Source organism: Lottia gigantea, assembly GCF_000327385.1.
Source record: "Lottia gigantea unplaced genomic scaffold LOTGIsca_33, whole genome shotgun sequence".
Lineage (NCBI taxonomy): Eukaryota > Metazoa > Mollusca > Gastropoda > Lottiidae > Lottia > Lottia gigantea.
In genome coordinates this window covers 863,000-882,867 of record NW_008709110.1, presented here as the reverse complement: position 1 = coordinate 882,867, position 19,868 = coordinate 863,000, and the positions used below count along the sequence as shown (strand labels likewise).

The 19,868-nt window shown below is 33.7% G+C and overlaps 3 protein-coding genes across 3 annotated transcripts; all 3 read left to right on the top strand.

Moving 5' to 3' along the window:
- Positions 1–4,876: 4,876 nt before the first annotated feature.
- LOTGIDRAFT_232909 (hypothetical protein) lies at positions 4,877–6,728 on the top strand. Its single transcript, XM_009058227.1, has 6 exons — positions 4,877–4,890; positions 5,309–5,364; positions 5,602–5,726; positions 5,956–6,120; positions 6,281–6,327; positions 6,647–6,728. The coding sequence occupies exons 2-6, from the start codon at positions 5,318–5,320 to the stop codon at positions 6,695–6,697; spliced, it is 435 nt and encodes a 144-aa protein (XP_009056475.1). The 5' UTR covers positions 4,877–4,890; positions 5,309–5,317; the 3' UTR covers positions 6,698–6,728.
- A 6,558-nt stretch (positions 6,729–13,286) lies between these two features.
- Positions 13,287–14,365, top strand: LOTGIDRAFT_162267 (hypothetical protein; the record flags this gene model as incomplete). The annotated part of the gene is made up of 3 exons (XM_009058226.1): positions 13,287–13,422; positions 13,814–13,978; positions 14,187–14,365. 3 exons carry the CDS (start codon positions 13,287–13,289, stop codon positions 14,363–14,365), a joined length of 480 nt encoding a protein of 159 aa, XP_009056474.1.
- A 781-nt stretch (positions 14,366–15,146) lies between these two features.
- LOTGIDRAFT_162266 (hypothetical protein) lies at positions 15,147–16,928 on the top strand (the record flags this gene model as incomplete). Its single annotated transcript, XM_009058225.1, has 1 exon — positions 15,147–16,928. The coding sequence occupies one exon, from the start codon at positions 15,147–15,149 to the stop codon at positions 16,926–16,928; it is 1,782 nt and encodes a 593-aa protein (XP_009056473.1).
- Positions 16,929–19,868: the final 2,940 nt, after the last annotated feature.

The window sequence follows — 19,868 nt, the reverse complement described above, 5'->3', positions numbered from 1 at the left end:
ATCTTTGTCATATTTTGCATCAGCATTTATAAATTGTTGGGACTAGAATGCAAGTGATGAATTAAAACACCTATTGAAAGATTCTTCAAGTTTATTTTGTGCATTGTGTGTGAAATATGTATTTCATCTGACACAGCAACTTATTATGTGGACTTCTTTACTGGACTTCTTTATGATGAGACTGTGATTTTGTTCTTATCTAGAATATTATAGAGTGATATTAATCTGTTAACATAGTGATTATCTAGAATTTCTGGTCAACACAGAATGATATTACAAAAAATACTCCCTGTGTATTTTATGCTATATGGTTTTATTTTTAGTTAATTGTCAGGGTAAATATTAGATGTTTATGATATTAATAACATAAGATTACTTTCTCATATTGAAATAATCTCTTAAATATGTTAATTTAAAGAACATTCACATCAGTCTATTGGATGCTACTAAAAAAAATTGCAAACGTACAAATGGTCATGAAGACTAATAGATGTACATGTACAATGGTGAATTTTGTATAATTCAAAACCTTTCTGGTAATACTCTATAGAAATCTTATAGATAATTATCTCTATTATATTTAAGTACATTTTAGTGCAAGGCCAAAACACTGAATGATATCCTTTTGGAAGGCAATCTTGTGAATATCTGGACAAATTTTCCTTTGTAAAGTTTTTGAAATTGAAATTTGGATAAAATGCTCCTATAATGTATTTAATATTTTGTGTTTTTTGTGTGAGATTCTACCCCATATATGTTATAATTTGTTATAGTGAGCTGGCCTCCTAATTTGTTATCAATTTCCTTTTTATATATCATTTCTGTTTTTTTTGACTCAAGAGAATTTCACATTTCAACTCAGAATTTTGTGGCTGGTCAGGTTTCTTTTAAAATAAGATTTCCATTCCCATATTAAAATTATAATAAAGCAACATGAAGCATTGGTCAGTAAAATTTTTAAGAAAAAAACTTTAAAAAAAAAATGTCAGGGCCAAGTGTAACTAAATATTGACCAAATATTAAAACTTTAATGACAAGTTACCTATTTGTAATAATTTTTCTAACAATTTCTTAACAATAAGGTAAAGCTTAAAAAATTATTGGCCAGGTTGACAAATACTGAGTTAAATTTGATATTTTCTTAATATTATGTATGAATTCATCCTTTATAATTGTTGAAATGGTGAGTTGTTCAGTAATTGGTTATTGTTTCTGACAAAATTCGTATTGAAACAATGGCTTATTTATAGTATCTTGTGACCATAACCATGAAAATATTTTTTGTATTTGTTGCCTGAAACCTAACTATCTTTTAGTGTTATGTCCTCAACAACCTTTTATAAGCCACTACTGTTTAATCTTCATTAATTGAAATCAAAATTTTTTATTATTTTCTGGATTCCATACTTTCAGTCTATACATAACCTCTTAATTGTCTACATATTGTGTTATTATTTTTTGCTCTTTCAAAAAAAAATCTTGTATTTATAACTAAAGTTAATGTGATAGGTTATTCTTGTTAAGGCAACATTACCTTTGCAAGGCTTTTCCAAGATTCAGTGACCAATATTAATTTTAGGGGTATTTTAATTTTGACAAGTGTGTCATGTGCAATATTTGGCTCATCAAAGACTGTGTTTCTTGTGCAATATTTGGCTCATCAAAGACTGTGTTTCTTGTGCAATATTCTTGTCCTTCAACTTCAATAGTGTGTTTGGATAGTTTAATGTTTTCTATGCAAATGTTAATTTTGTGAATAACAGTATATTCATGTGTTTGTCCTGAAGGATGAATATATATAATGTGTGTATCACTGTATTCATTTGTATAATATTCATGTATGATTGTATATGAATACAACAGACTTTATTATTGACCTTTCTGTTTGTACATTCCCCTTTCAAAACCACACTGTGCATTGTATAATATTATTTCATCATATCTCCATAAATTATTTTCATTTTTCATCTATTTTTTGGAAAACATCATTGTTTTTTTTCATTTTTTACAAAAAATTTGTATGATACAATAATTATGTTTTTGTGCATTGCTGTAGAATATTAATTGTAATTTTAAGGTAAAATTTTCATATGCATGTGAAAACTTTCACTTTTTTCTTTTTGTTTAAATATATTGAACAAATTTTATTATTGTCTTGATGGAAATCAATCTAAATAAATCTCTATCTAGGATCAAGTAACAAGATATGTCTTTAATTCTAGATCCGGATTTAGCTTGGGCCTAGATATAGATTTATCTAGATTGTATAAGACAAGACATTTCCTAAATTGGGAGTAGTAATATTTTTTATTTACACTTTTTAATACATCTGAAAAGAATATTTGGATTATTACACTAATTTCTTTGAACACCACTATTTTATTGAAAGAGTTTATTGTGTAAATGGATTGAATGCTATGTGTGTAAATTAACTAAGAAAATAAGTTTCATAATTAAATTTATTTGGCAAGATATAAGAAATTGTTGAATTTACTTGACATTTATTCATATAAGAAAGTTATTTGTTTGTTATATTTACTTGAAAGTTCATTATAAATATAATAATATTACTTTTCAGATTTGATTGTTAACTTACTTGACAATTTATTATAAATAATATATAGTTATGTGTCAAATTGTATCTACTTGACAGTTTATTAATATAAGAAAGTTATTTGTCAAATGGATACATATTTACTTGGCACTTCATTGTTATATTTCCTTGAAAAAGGATTTACTATATGGAAGTTATTTGTCAAGTATAATTGGTATTTTTACTTGACAGGTGATTATAAATATAAGAAAGTGATCTGTCAAGTTTATTTGTTATATTTAGTGAGAAACTATAAGTTATATGGAGTCTGTATAGAAGTGTTTGAATGATTTCCAATGTATATATTGTTGTGTTTAAGACTGAGTAATCAAACATGTTTTTTGAAATCATTGTCAGGGTTACTTGAGACATATGTTTTTATTTATTGCTTTCATGAATGGATACCTTTTTAATTATTCAAATTTTGCCTTGATACAATAAATATGAAAATATTACTAAGCAGTGTTATTTGTCCCCTTACACGATTCAACTTTAATTCCATGTTTCAATAAGCATTATCTAAATTGAGCTTTGGTAGTTGGGTATTATCGTTAATGAAAGGCTATAACTATATCTGTAAATTTAATACATCTTTAACTTGCTTTACAAATAAGGTTTAACCTTGTAAGTGTGCACCATGACCATGAAGATGTGCCGAAGCTTTCAATAGCTGAAAACAGAACATTTAATCACATTTCTATCAAATACAAACTAGAAATTAGTATTAAAACAGACTCTAAAACATGTTATTTGGAGTTACACTCATATAGCACACGTTCGCTATGCAACTTGAACGTAAATATGTCTTTCTGTTTATCTTTCATTTAAAGATAACACATACTAAAGGGAAAACTTACTAAATGCCAATAAGCATAAAAGTCAGCCTTAGAAACAACACCATTATCTGAAAAACAATGTTCTAATTAGTTAGGTGGTAGTCATGTTGCATACCCCATCCCACTTTGATCTGTGAATAGGTCTCATTAGCTTCATCCACAACTCCAATAAATTAGTTTCTTTAAATGTGCCTCGCACAACCGGTTGTAAATGTACGAAATCGGGCTGAACGTTGCATTGATTTATGGATATGGTTTTTTACAGTCTTATTTTGATGATGGCTGTCTCCTTGCGATTGTAAAATCTCAATAACAGGTTACTTACGATCTTGATCCATCTTCATCAGTAACATATCAAGATCATTATCATCAATATGATGATCTTTGTTTGCATCGTAATTATTAAACAGAAAATGACTGTATTCGGCAAGTTGTGGATTTGGTTTGATCACGAAGTTAACATATTCATGGCGATTTACTTTACCGTCATCTGAAATCAGAAAAAAACTTTTCAGAACAAATCGAGCCTCGCTATAAGCCTGGGATATTGAACGCGTGACTCAGACATCAATTTGGTCTTGGTAATAATGTACTTAGAAGCGCAATGCTAAATTCATATACTATTCTTTGACGTTAAACCCTTTGTGATACATTTAAGTCAGAATAATAAAATATAACTTTACGTACGATTGGTGTCATAATGCTTGAACACTCTTGCTAATTCTGCTCTGGAAAATACACCATCGTCATCATAGTCTGAAGAACTCCATACATCACTTATAGCTCTGTCATACAAGTCAGCTGTTGAATTGTGGGCATGTTGACTGAAAATAATAAAATGGGGCATCTACAACTTCTTAATGCTGCAATTAAAATTCACTAATTCTTTGGTAGATCGTGAACTTTTAGATAGGAATATCGGCCAGTATGACACACCTTTATTGGTCATCCTACTCCTTGTTACGGCAATGACTACGAAAATACTTCGAAAACAATAGTTATTTAAATCAAAAAGCTAATGAATAAAATAGAAATAAGAAGTACAATACCAATATATGCTCGACAATAGAGTGAAGACAATCAGAACACTGCTCAGAAACATCATAGTGTTGATTTGAATATAGAAATAGCGTGAGATTAAAAATCTGGCACTTCTTATCAATTAGTACTTATCATGTACTACCAAATAATAGAATGAATTATATACAATATTTATATATTTTCTAGGTTTTAGGGGAAAATATAAAAATTTAGATGTCAGTGTGGGTGGTGAACGTATCGTGATCAGGAAACCTTATTGTATTTTCACAGTGTTATATAAAGTTAAACGGGATCAGTGCTATAGAGGTGCCACGTTTTTACCGCTTATCTTATCATGGAATTAAGTAGGATAGGTAGGTATATAGATAAGCTCACAATCTTTCATCGGTCACTTTATAGTCAATTTGGAATTTACAACAGGTAATGTTCAATTTTCATTCTTTTCTAAGAAAATGTTTACTACAATTTTATGGGTTTTTGATGATCTCTAAGAAATGCTTCACTTCGCACCTCATACTTGTTACCTTTGAGTTAAAATTGGCACTGTGCACGCGGTTAAGGCTATATTTTGATTTGATTATATGAAATAAGACTAAGAAATGAAGCCAATGCTAGAAATAATTTTAAATATCGATGTGTTTTGGAGAAAGTTAAACCCAAACGAAGTTCATAAAACAAGAATTACTTTTCTGGCATTATTAGAAAAAAAAACAAAGTTGACTTGATAATTATTGGGCACTTTGATGAAGAATTTACTGACAATTTCTGCTTTTATGAACCGGGCACTTATACCCTCGTGAAATAAACACGACTAACCGTAGTAGGGTCTCTTTTTCAGAATCCAAATATGCTGTCATATATCATCGCTTTGATTTGCTTTACAGCTTGCTCCGCGTAAGTATAATACAACATATACAATATCTTTTTTATCAATCTAATTGCATAGTCAATAGATCAGCTTTGCAATCAACTGAAGTTTTAGACCCATGTACCCAATATCCTGTATAGAATAAATATGAACATCTAACAGTATGCGCATTGAAGTTCCCATACTATATTGTCAGACAAACCAAAAGCAAACAACATGATATTTTTGACATTGACTTATAACAAATATTTTTGTTTTTTCAGAAATATTTTGCAGCCATACAATGAAACAGCTAGAGAAATGTTTCATGCCAATGATGCTAATCAAGATGGTATTTATGAAAGAGCTGAGATTGATTACACCTTCATGATCTACGATACCAATCCAAGTAAGTATACTTTAAATTCCCTGTCTGTCATAGCCACCTTCTGTCATCTCAGTAACATTTTATGGCAATACAGGTATTTCACCACCAGATTGTTAATGGGTCTTTCGTATATTACAATTGAGTGTTAGGTAAAATGTTACGGAAGTAAGAAACATTGAAGTGATTGAGATTTTGAGCATTAATTTCAATCATCCTCATGACTAATTCGTATTTTATTATTGTATTCCAGACGACGGAAGAGTAAGCCATGCTGAATATACACAATATATCAACAACACAAGCCCCAGTCTTCATGCTTTATCTCTTGAATTATACAATGTTTATGACGTTGACAACGATAATCTTCTTGAAAAACACGATTATGACAACTTCTTCAAACTCATGGACTATGATGGTAATATACAAATAATTGTTTTTTTTTAAAATGAGATAATCAATGTTTATGTTTATTTCTACGAAAAAAAAATACAAATTATATATTAGTTGTGATAGCAACACAATTATGGTTGTAAATGGTTGCCCATAATAAAAACCCAATTTTATTAATATTACAGATAACAATGAAGTTAGCGAACACGAATTTGTTCACTACTGGACCATTGTAAGTATTAAATTGTATCGTGTCATTTAGATAGATTGGTCTCAATATCCTTTACTCGATTTTGCCATTGTTTAGACGAGGTTTTTGATTGATGGAACTGTCTTGCTTGAACGGATTTTTATTTCTTGTTGTATAAAAGATCATGGATCCTATCTAAAAAAGAATATAAATTAAATATATATTTTAACTGTATGGTTATACAATATCTGATCGCAATTCACCATTGCGTTGATTTGATTCTCGGCAACACGACCAAAGATTGTTGTATTAAAGGTTCTATATAAATTTATATTAAAACGTTTCGTTCTTAATATTTCAGATGTTCGAATCTCTGGGTCATTTGATCGATGCTGGTGGAATTAGTTTGTAATTGTATGAATAAATAATCCAATTAAAAAAAAATGATTTAAACTGAATTTTGATGCAACATGTGTTTTAGGTCATTGAAGTCTTTGACCAATTAATTAATGTCCTTCTGGATATTTATGAATATTACAATTAGACATGTCACTTAACCTGAGTGTCAATGTCGTAGAGATGAATTTCAATTACGTCGTGGACTTCAACCCAATAGCTCACAGACTACAGTTTGAATAAAGACCTGTCTAACTTTTCCAGTGACTCAACTACCGTAGAAACTGGTTGAACCAAGTCCACGGGCCCCACCTCAGACAAAAATTAATTATGTTAAAACAAAGCCCAGGGAGGGGCCCAATTATGTTAACCTACCCATCTAGTTGAGCCACTGACCTTTTCGTATGTAGCACATAAAACATATATTCCTAACTACCATCAAATGGACATTCTGACTGGGATGTTGGGTTAAACGATCGGTCTCTCTCCATTAAGGCCATACGCCTGCTTTTTTTTGAAACAGCGTCCAAATTGAATCCAATGCTCACATTTCTTTGGCAATTGGTTTCATTGCGAGGGGTATCACTCAAATTTGTTTATAATTTGTCTTCTTAACATAGTAAATGTTTGTAGTAGCCATATTGTGTTGCAATGGTAGATGTGGGTCAAGACAGGGTAGCCTATGCTTACTCTTATGGACACTTGATGCCATTTTTCATTATAGAATGTTGTGGGTGTTGTAAAATTAATTCATCTCATAACTTTTGCGATCAGTTCCCTCCCTTGAACTTTTAAAATTGGATGAAAGTACTTTCATCAGTTACCTTCCATGGACTTCGTGTTTGTTGTGTATGTTGACCAACATTGACGGATGTGGCGTCAGGCAGGGCATGATTACTTCTAGACACTTCATAACACTTTTCAGTAAGAAATAATTCCTCATTTTTGATTGACATACTTCCTCATGTGAAACGATCGGTACGTCCCGATAATTCGAAGAATCGTAGGCTTACGCTACGGCTTTAGGCCTACGTCAACTTTAGCTGCTATACCTATGTTTCACCATTATTATGTTGTTTTTGGATTGGTAAATGGTTTATTTGTTACCACGTCAAAGGATACTATTACTAGATGGTACCCCGCTGGAGAGCGACCCTATCTATCAGCCATATTACCTTGAAACCGAATCTTATCTTCAACTCGAAAGATAAAAACGTTTATAGATCATTATTGTAAGAAGTCTGGTAAGAGTTTCTTTATAGAATTTAATCTATCAACTAATAATTCAAACTGCATTTCCGTTGTACACAAATTGGTTTTGCGGCTAGCGCACCAGACCATTGTTCAAAGAATATAAAATCAAATCTCAGTATTGCTAGAGCTACCAATGTTGTCAGAAAAGTTTTAAGCCTAAGTAGAGATTTTTCTCCTTTATATTCACATGTTTTTATATAAGCTTTAGTTTATCAAAGTTTCTAAAGAAGGTGATATTTCAATTAGTCGTTCGAACTATTTTTCAACTACTGAAATGTAGGATTATAGGCTTACAAGAAATCATTTAGATTAATGTTTGAAAGGCATAAAACGTCAAAAAGAAATGCAGCAATTGGCAAAACATCCTAGTATACTTCTATAGCATCATCAACTTTTTTTTACAGTTTTACAATAATTGTAACCTTTCTGTTCCGACACAAAAGATGAGTTTTCAAGTTATCCTTTCTCTTCTTTTTACATATACATTCACGTAAGTTACGATTACCAACACTTTTAAAAATTATGTATTAAAATCTAATGAACACGAAGAACTTTATTTAAAAATAATAACTCTAAGTAAACCAATCAAAATCTCTTAATCTTAAACGAAAATTGATTATGATGTCATAATTGAATATGCATAATTTTCCACAAAGCGCTCAATTTTCTTGAAAGACGAACGGTTTAAATTTTCGCTGTGAATTTTTGCAAAAAATTGCATTAGCATTTATCGCAAGAGTTTTAAAATGGCTGTAATGTAAGTAGATTTTTATTCAAATTTCAATTTTCGGACAATTTTGAGATCTGGTATTAAAACAAAAATCTTTTTGTGGATAGTTTGGCAGGCTTAGAATTCCGATATACCCTTATGTCAAATTATAAATTCATATTTCTATCAGTTTCGGTGATAATCAGAAAAGATTAGTACAATTTAAAAGACTCGTTGACTCTCTAGACCTGATTATTAATCTTTTTATTTTTTTAGATTTAAGAAAGCTTTGATGGACTGTTTGGTTCTAAATGAATAGTATTTAAGATCAAATACAGATATTTTCTTTGTTGTTTTACAATTCATAGAGCTAGAACTCAATACTACGGAATTGTAAAGAAGTATGAGATGTTTTTATGATTCCTGGGACTAATGTGTTGAGATTCTATTCCAATTCGCAAATCTATCTTTAAAATGGGACAGCTGTTAGCTGTCTAATTTATAGTTGACTCTGATGCCGTTTTTACACTTAGAGTACTTGAGTAGATGTTGTAAAATAAAATTTAAATAGAATGCTTTATGACGTTATAACTCAACCATTGAGTCAAAAAATAATAAATTCCTTAATTAACATTGTTTTAAAATCTTATTTTCTTTTTTTGTACAACATATACCAATGCATACAACTCTTGTATATTTTAAATTTCAGAATACGACCCATTTGCATGTTGTAAATTTTATTGGATCCCTATTGAAGAGAGGATGTGGACAGGGAGTTAAATTTTAGATTCATAGAAAACTGGTCAGAAGACATTGAGATCGACTTCACTCAAGGTAATGGTCAATTTTGTAATTGACCGACGGCAAAACGAAAAGGTTTGAACTGGACCTAATATGTCCTGTCTTGTTTGTTCTAGCATACACTATAAGTGTAAGTTTTGCGTCCTATCTTTATAAGGGCGACATGGATTAATGATCGGAAGGACACTGGTAAATTGCTATAGACAGGATTCGTTACCAAATGCATTCACAAAGTCAAACTTGACTCTAAAAATACGTCTTTATTAAATCAAAAAGCGAATTACTGATACAAAGTAGAGGAATTCATAGTTTACTTTCCAAACTTTATTTCACAAGTAAACTATGAATTTCTCTACTTTTCCATTTTAGAAAGATATAATTTGTAAATGTGTAGGGTGGAAGAATGGCTTTGTAAAGTTGTCGCCTTGTTTTCAAATTAGTGAATACTTTGGCAAAGGGGTTAAGGCAATAAAGGAGTCTTTGGAGTTTAAGTTGTTTACAGAGGGTTATGTTTGGCCTTTTGGCGGTAAAGAGGTCAAGTCAGTTAAGAAGTCTTGGCAGGGGGAATTGTTTACAGAAAGTTATGTTTTGTCTTTTGGGGGTAAAGTGATTAAGTCGGTAAAGGAGTCTTGGGAGGGAGAGCTTTTTACAGAGGGTTATGTTTTGTCTTTTAGGGGTCACGTGATTAAGTCGGTTAAGAAGTCTTGGGAGGGAAAGCTTTTTACAGAGGGTTATGTTTTGTCTTTTGGGGGTAAAGTGATTAAGTCGGTTAAGGAGTCTTGGAAAGGAGAGCTTTTTACAGAGGGTTATGTTTTGTTTTTAGGGGGTAAAGGAGTTAAGTCATTAAAGGAGACTTAGGAGGGGGAATTGTTTACAGAAAGTTATGTTTTGTCTTTTGGGGGTAAAGGAGTTAAGTCATTAAAGGAGCCTTAGGAGGGGGAATTGTTTACAGAAAGTTATGTTTTGTCTTTTGGGGGTAAAGGAGTTAAGTCATTTAAGGAGACTTGGGAGGGGGAATTGTTTAAAGAAAGTTATGTTTTGGCTTTTGGGGGTAAAGTGATTAAGTCGATTAAGGAGTCTTGGGAGGGAGAGCTTTTTACAGAGGGTTATGTTTTGTCTTTTATGGGTCACGTGATTAAGTCGGTTAATGAGTCTTGGAAGGGAAAGCTTTTTACAGAGGGTTATGTTTTGTCTTTTGGGGGTAAAGGGTTAAGTCGGTTAAGGAGTCTTGGGAGGAAGAGCTTTTTACAGAGGGTTATGTTTTGTCTTTTGGGGGTAAAGTGATTAAGTCGCTTAAGGAGTCTTGGGAAGGAGAGCTTTTTACAGGGGGTTATGTTTTGTCTTTTGGGGGTAAAAGGGTTAAGTTGGTTAAGGAGTCTTGGGAGGAAGAGCTTTTTACAGAGGGTTATGTTTTGTCTTTTGGGGGTAAAGTGATTAAGTCGGTTAAGGAGTCTTTGGAAGGAGAGCTTTTTACAGGGGGTTATGTTTTGTCTTTTGGGGGTAAAGGAGTTAAGTCATTAAAGGAGACTTAGGAGGGGGAATTGTTTACAGAAAGTTATGTTTTGTCGTTTGGGGGTAAAGGAGTTCAGTCATTAAAGGAGACTTAGGAGGGGGGAATTGTTTACAAAAAGTTATGTTTTGTCTTTTTAGGGTAAAGGAGTTAAGTCATTAAAGGAGGTTTAGGAGAGGGAATTGTTTACAGAAAGTTATGTTTTGTCTTTTGGGGGTAAAGGAGTTAAGTCATTATAGGAGACTTAGGAGGGGGAATTGTTTACAGAAAGTTATGTTTTGTCTTTTGGGGGTAAAGGAGTTAAGTCATTAAAGGAGACTTAGGAGGGGGAATTGTTTACAGAAAGTTATGTTTTGTCTTTGTAGGGTAAAGGAGTTAAGTCATTAAAGGAGGCTTAGGAGAGGGAATTGTTTACAGAAAGTTATGTTTTGTCTTATGGGGGTAAAGGAGTTAAGTCATTATAGGAGACTTAGGAGAGGGAATTGTTTACAGAAAGTTATGTTTTGTCTTTTGGGGGTAAAGGAGTTAAGTCATTAAAGGAGACTTAGGAGGGGGAATTGTTTACAGAAAGTTATGTTCTGTCTTTTGGGGGTAAAGGAGTTAAGTCATTAAAGGAGTCTTGGGAGGGGGAATTGTTTAAAAAAAAAGTTATGTTTTGTCTTTTGGGGGTAAAGGAGTTTTAGGGTCATTCTGTTAAGGTCATTGATTGGCTGTTTTGGGTACAATCCAATCAAATTGCTGCATTTACAAACTTCGGCAATACAACAAGGATGACTGTTATAGTCAAGGTATTAGGCTTAGTTCGCAATAGCTTGGCATTGTGAAGATGGAATTGCAATAGAACTCAAATACAGCTTTAAGCACCAATGACAAATTATTATATTGAGAAATAATAATTTTCTATTTTAGATTCCACCAAAATCGGGTCTCGTCGTAGAGTGCCAAAACTCAAAGAGAACTGCTTCCTGAAAGACTGTTTAATCATCGTTACTTGTCTAACTATAACCAATTAAATGAGATAATAGAATATTTATGTGCATCTTAAGATTGTATATAAATTGTATTTAACATGAATTTTTCTTTGTAATTGTACCATTTTTGTGTACGAATAAATTCTTCATATTATTATTCATGTGTACTTTGACTCTGAATACAAATTTTTGACTTTTGTTAACCTATATGGAAACATTTTAAGTGTTGGTAGGGCCGATAGATACAATCTTAAGTATAATAAGATAGGAAATAATAAAATGTTTGAACTTATTATAATAATATTTAAACGTCTTTGATAAAATGTAAGTTTACTTTGGTCTGAAGGCCATTGATACTGAATAAATTAATATTATTTAAATAAACAATACACAAAAAAGTGGTTTCAGGTGTCTAGAAGAGTAAGCATACCCTGACTGGCACAACAGATGCTCAACAGACACCAAAAATACCACATACAGGAACGCGCCAACAAAAGAAATAGCGACATGTCCGACGAATTTAAGAAGTCCAAGGGACGTAACTGATGAACATTCAATTTCGATATTCAAGGGAGGGAAATGATCACAATAATTGTTACATGCGAAAAAAAGTTCGCCATCACTCGAATAGCGTAAACATACCCAGCCTGGAACCACACCTGTCATTGCTGCTGAATACTACTTATAAAATAAGGAGAATGATAACAGAATCATCTGGTGGCAACTCGACAATTTTTTGTGATGACAAGTTTAAACTTGGTCGTTCAACAAAAACATCTGTGATGATAGTAGAAACAGATATTTTATATTTTTTAATTATATTTTTTGATTAATTCATGATGACGACCGTACTTGCTTAAGGGAAGTTTTGAGTCGATTTTGTAAATACCCTTGTAACTTATGTTAAATGCTTCCATTTAGTTAAGAAATTGGCGATTGGAAAATCAAAATCATCCCGCTTATATCATATAATTTCACACCAAGTCTCTGTTTTTTGTCATATTCAAGACGGAGATCCAAATAGGATGCGTAATTTTCGTCACCAGTTATCGTGTTTAATTTCTAATTCATCGGGATATATTAAATCTAAATATTAACTTAATTTAAGATTTTTTTTAAGAAGAGGACAACTATATTCTGATAAATGAAATTAAAACGCTTAGCTAGTCGTTTGTTATTTGTTTTACGAGTGCTTGCCTGTACTCTTCCTCAGCAAGTATAGACGCAGATGCTGCCCATTGGCATACCTTCCTCTTGCTGATATTTACTTTTTGTTAATATTTTGGAGTTCATTTCCTTGTAAATGGGCTTCAAGATATATCAAGTTTATTCTTTTTTTCAAAGGGTGTACCCGGTCCATATGTTTCACACAAACAATCTAAAACCATACAATGATACAGCTTATGGAATGTTTCATGCAAATGATTTTAACCGTGATGGTATATTTGAACGAGTAGAAATTAACTTCACATTTCAAATCTACGATTCCAATCCAGGTAATATTACTTATATTTCATTATTTAAATTCGAAATCTGATTTTTACATTTTTAAAGTCATGTATTTTCATACACTGATTTACCAAAAATGAACATGACTCAGGATGTTACACAAAAAGAGACAATTGTGCAACAGTGGACAATCCATGGATGGGGTAGAGAGTTAGCATCGGGTGGTTTCTGGAAAGTCTGAAGTTAGTGGTCCTGATTAGTGGATTTAGAGAGCTAAACTCGACAATGGTTCAAAAGTGGACAATCTCCTAGTTGTAGGCCTAAATATGGTCAATGAAAGGGGTTGAGAATTGAAATCCGGTCACTTCTCGAAACTTAGATGTAAAAAGCCAACATATTTATCGGTTTGTCTGAATATATATATAATATTTAATACAGAGGACGGTCGAGTTAGTCATGCTGAATATACTACTTACATCAACTATACAACACCAAATCTCTACCCTTTATCTAGTGAATTATACAAGATATATGATGTAGACAATGATAACCTACTAGAAATTCATGATTATGATAATTTCTTTAACCTTATGGATTCTGATGGTATGTATTTTATTCTAAAGGTTTGCAATTTGTGACTTGGTCTCTCGTATTCGTACAACAGTAGCTGTAATAATTGTTAACGTGACACCGTTCTAAAGGAAGTTCAGGACGTTTGTTTCGCTAGCCGGTATAAATTATATTACTTTTTTTATATCTTAATATAAATGCTAGCTACCAAAATATGTTAATGTTTAATGTTCTATTTCAGAGGACCAACAAGTAACAGAACATGAATTTGTTAGGTATTGGACTATAGTAAGTTGTAGTAACTTACATTTCTCAAAAAGATCATCTAAAATCTTACATTCATGGTGTGCCTTTTTGTCACTCATTCGTACAGATTCAAATGTCAATCTGAAAGTATTATCATACATAATTTACGATTAACTCCCCTTAATCATCATTTAACTAGACATGGGACAATAAACCATTATTTTTTAAATTGATAAAACAGCAGATGTTTTCATATGCGAAATAAACGGAAATATACGAATTTTGAAGAATTTTTGAAAAATAGCGGATAAAATTGACGTAAAAATGAAAAAATCTGAAATATTATGTCCTGATCACTGTAAACATAGCTTGTATGGGGTCTACCATAAGGTTTTCGTGGTTGCCAGAGTCATATATGAGCTCAAAATCAAAGATGGCGGCATAAATCCAAGATGGCGGCCAAAATTTGCGAGAAAATTAGAAATTCGATATATTGAGTCCCGATTTCTGTATACATAGCATGTATGATGTCTAACATGGGGTTTCCATGATGGCCAAAATCAAAGTTGGCCTCAAAAATTAATTTTGATAATCCAAGATGGCTGAAATCCAAGATGGCGGCTATCCATATCAAGGATATGGCTTGTTTGGTGTGTAACACAACCATCTAATAATGAAATGCAGCCAAGATTCATTTCGCATTGATGATGTCATAGTATTGATGATGTCATGATATAACTGGTATCCATGGAGACGTTGCAGCCGCCATTTTTAAAATCATTTGATTGTGCTATCTTTCCAGAAATTTTGAACTGAAACTGTACTATTCGAGTGAGTATGACAGAGAGGAGGAGTAGTGATTTGAAGAAAACCTTTTTCGGGGAAACTTATAGAGAAGAGATTCAATTTTTGATAAAAATCCAAGCTTCAAAATAGTGTGCATGTCATTGGCAGAATGCTCTCACTGTGTAAAACTGTGCCTGGACGGAAAAACATTAGTAAAGAAGATGCAAGCTGTGTCGTCGCTGAGGAATTAAGGCAAGATTGGATCAGAAAAAATGTCTACCCAGCAGAAGAAAGGTCAGTCAGCCGAACTATTCTACGTGATTATATAATGTTCCGAGATTTTAGAAAGGTGGAAAATCGATCTGATAGAAAGAAGACACTGTCAGGGTTGGAAAAAGCTGGCAAATTCAACAACCGCATGAGAAATCAGGCCTATGATATAACGTCCAAATCAAATGAGTACGATGGGCAGCTGGCTAAGGAATACGGCGTGCGAATGACGATGGAAGACCAGGCATTCTGGTATGATAACTGCTACGGCGACTATGTAGTGACCTCAACAAGTATCATCCCGCGAAACTGGTCGAGGAATAAAAAGAGGGTGTTAAACCGTGAAGAAGCGATGAATATAAAACTATCCAAAATTAACGAAGCGGTTTCTGTTACATATTCAGGTGACAATAGTGAAATTCTAATTCCTGATGATGATGTTGATAACGATAATGACGACGACAGTGATTATGAACATTACATGTCCGCATCAGATCTAAACAAAAACTGTGATGAGTCTCATGTGACCCAATCTGTAGAAGAACCAAATAGCAAAACCAAAAAACAGTTCCCATCAATTCAAATCAGATCCGGCCATAAAACAATTCACGAACCACTGATGCGCTGTCTCGTCCACTGTATCTCAAAGTATAAGGTCACTACTAATGACCTGATGGGAATCACTGTATCGATAGCCAACACGATATTTGATCAAAACTGGGAGTTGGCCGGAGCATCTAGCAACACTGAAGTGCCTGAAGACTTGAACGATTGTGAAAGTGACTTTAGTGGGGATGAAATGGATGATCCCAAGAAGAATCGTACAGCTCGTGATCTCACCTTTGTAATGCCTAGTAGAAAATGCCTATCAAACTATGTTCAGGATGCTTCGTGCCTGAACTTGGAGATGGTTGCCCGACACCTACTGAACAAAGGCGATGATGTCATCACCGTTGGGCTAGACGATACAACAAAGGCAGCCGGACACAGATTATTCGACATCAAAACTGACAGTATCACAATCACACAAGCCTCTGGCGAGAAAAGGTTGCTCACAACAGGTTACCTTGAAAACGCTTCACATGCTGGCAAAGCAGGGGCAGAAGCTTACAACTTCAAACTACAGTGCCTCGCTATATTAGCTGGCTCAAGTGTTGATGAAATAAAAAGCAATATTGACTTCTGGATGACGGACCGGGCAGCTGACTGCTCAAAGATGTTGACTATTCTCGGTATTGAGCCAGCAAAGTTTCTGAAATGCTGCGCCCATCTACTTCTTTGTATTGATCACAGTATCGACAAGACTTTCAGAGACACAGAACAGATAACTGGCTTTGACAAACTGATTAACGCATCCAAGATACTACACTCTACTTCATACAGTCTCCATACGCTCGGCTTGATCGCACTGGCTAAACTGATGTCACCTAGCCATGCTTCTCATTCTGTGTCCTTACACAACCAATTCAAGGAATGGCTCGCTGGACGAACATCCCAACCGGTCCAAGATGTGAAACAGTTGGAGAAAGACTTCTTGGCGACCGTGAAAATGGCAAAACGGTTAGCACTACTGAAGAAAGAAGAGCTGAAAAAAAAACGAAACGAAAAAAATGCTGAAGGTTTTGGAGTCATGCAAGACACATGGAGGACCAGTAACACCGACAACGATAAACCTGCTTGACAGATTAACAGAGAGTCAACTCATCACCGAAATATGCTATATACGTCTTACAATCTGCCCAGATATACACCAAAAACGACGAATCAAATTACCAAATGGACATTTCAAATTTCAAACATTCTCCAAAGCAGAACTCAAGCAAACCATCATTACCGTTATCAAGCCCGGAAATAATGTTGTGGAGAATATTGATGAACTCGTTAAAGACGCTCTTAAATCTCATTAGTTTTGTGTTGATTGGCCTTATGGATATGAATATGAATATGAAGTGTATTGTATGTCTTGTATCAGATTTTCATTTTTACTGTTAATTTTGGTCGCCATCTTACATTTCTGCCATATTTGATTATTTGAATTTAATTTTCCCGCCAATTTTGACCACCATCTTGAATTTCTAATTTTACTGCTAATTTTGGCCGCCATTTTGGATTTCCGCCATTTTGGATTATTGAAATAAAATTTTGAACTCATATTTGACTTTGGCGACCGCGAAAACCCCATGTTACATTAAGTATAAAATTCTCCATTATTTCCAACAATTTCGGCCGCCATTTTGAAAAAAGACACTGCACCAACATAAAAATTTTATTTTCATAAAACAAATATTTCTGATTCTAAATTTTCAGCCAATTTGGCATCAGAAAATACCTGGCATTTACAAACTTATATTATTGTCCCATCCCTAATTTAACTAGAAAGCTGTGTGACGTTTATTATTTTCTTTTAGCTTCTCGAATCACTGGGACATTTGATCGACAATGGTGGAGTTGGTTTTTAACTTCGACTTACGACATGAAGATGGATACCTTTACCATTATTGAATTACACTGATATGGAATATATTCATATTTTCTTTGAACAGATAAAATCATTGCCAGAAATACGACTTTTATTGTGTAGGACTAGTTAAAATAAGTCAGAAAACAATTCCACATGCTTTTCTATGCCTTTGTTTGCAACTCTGCTTTCCTTAACGACTATTGCATCATAAAATTGTCATACCATATTAGCAATCGACAAGAACATATTGCCATAACTTCCTCTACACGATAATATAATACACAACTTTTACTTTAGTATAAATCTGGTAAGCCTACGTAATATATTTATTTAGTTTGCCCACAACAAGTCTAATCACTAGTCTAGTCAAAGCACAATCATCACGTTATAGTAGAAAGAATGGCTATACACAGAAATTGTAGTTGAAGGATAAAGTTTTTAAAGACGGCATTTTAGACTCTTTATTGTACGAATATAATGAACTATGTGGACCTACTTACGCAACCCCAAATCCAAAAAAATATATTGACGAAATATTGGTAAATGCTAATTAACTTTTATGAGGAAGTGGTATCAGGGGTCGAGAAGAGTAAGCATGGCGCCACAGCCGCCAAAGCTGGTCAACAAACACTAATGCAGCGGACACACTAGGCGAATTTAATTCGCTGGTACTTCGCCCGAACAATTCGCTACCGAATCCATTCGGCCGACGAAGTGGACACACTGGGCGAATGTTTGTGTCGATAATTTGCCACCGAATTAAATTACGCATGCGTAGGGGAGACTTAGTCACATGATCACAAAATGGCGGTGTCCACAAAGAAGCGGAAAGTGGCAATTGTACTCGGAACTCTTTTGGTTTTACGTCGAATGCGAAAAAGAAGAGCGCGATGGGAGAATATTTCAATTCATACAAAAATAATCCGAGAAATGTGATTTAGAAAATTTATGATCACACAGTAGAGGTGTGTAATAGACATAATGTCATTAACATAAATAAATAAATAACACAAATGCAGGTAAATATCATCAATAGACGAAGATTAGAAGATTTGCCAATTAAAATATTTTGATTGTTGATCGGTAGCCTACCGTCGATAATCGATCTCAATTTGGTAATCGATACCCAATCCTCATGACACCCAATACGGTGGGTAAGGTACGATCTTAGATTTCATTTTGATAAACAATTCTGGGATTTCTGCTTTATTATGATATTGGCTTCACTACTATAAATTTCACGGTTTTGCGATAGGCCTAGTTGCAAGTTGGTTTCTTGCGTAGGCCTACTCAGTCAGTTAAGGCATTTTGCCGGGCTAATTTGAATTGAATTGGTAGGCATGCAAACTGATGTGTCCAGTGCATCAGCGATGAACTGTTTCGCCGCCTCCTTCTGCACCCTGTCCCTATATTCGGGTTTGCTAATATCATATAAGTTGGGCTTAGACTCCCATAATATGATTAATTCCTCTTCTTTTTCCTGATTCCATATTGCATCGTTGGAGGTCGCCATTTTGTTTGTCATGTGACGCTTCGGCGTTTGTGATTGGTTGAGTTATAGGAATATTCGCCTTAAACTTCGGCCGAGTGGACACACTTGCCGAATGAGTCGGCGGCGATTAATATTCGGCCGAATATTATCAAACATGCTTGATGTCGGCGAATGGCTGCGGCCGACGCTCGGGCGAACGTCGGAGCACTGGACACACTAGGAGACTCAAGGCGAATTTTACTGCCGATTGATTCGCCCGAACCATTCGCCGTGAAAATTCGCCTAGTGTGTCCGCTGCATTAAATAGAAACGCACCAACAGAAGACATAGCGATGAATTAACCTACGAATTTAGAAAGTTCAAGGGACGTAACTGATGAAAATACATTTATCCTATTTCAATAATCAAGGGAAGGAACTGATCACAATAATAGTTAATGTTGCACCCGAATCCACTCAGAAGCATTTAATCATCCGAAGTGGCACCAAATGATCAGAAGAGTAAGCATAACTTGCCTGGAATCACACCTGTCATTGCTACTAAATACTAATACATATAAAATAGAGAGGCAAAACAAAACCTACTGTTTTATAGAATCATTTGGTGGCAACTCGACAAATTATTGTGATGACAAGTTTAAACTTTGTTGCCAAACAAAAACATCTGTG

Excerpts from the sequence above, each read along its gene's own strand:
- LOTGIDRAFT_232909 (XM_009058227.1), top strand. The coding sequence starts at position 5,318 with ATGCTGTCATATATCATCGCTTTGATTTGCTTTACAGCTTGCTCCGC. Across the intron at positions 6,121-6,280 it reads CAAACTCATGGACTATGATG|ATAACAATGAAGTTAGCGAA; the intron begins GTAATATACAAA and ends TTAATATTACAG. Across the intron at positions 6,328-6,646 it reads TTGTTCACTACTGGACCATT|ATGTTCGAATCTCTGGGTCA; the intron begins GTAAGTATTAAA and ends TTAATATTTCAG.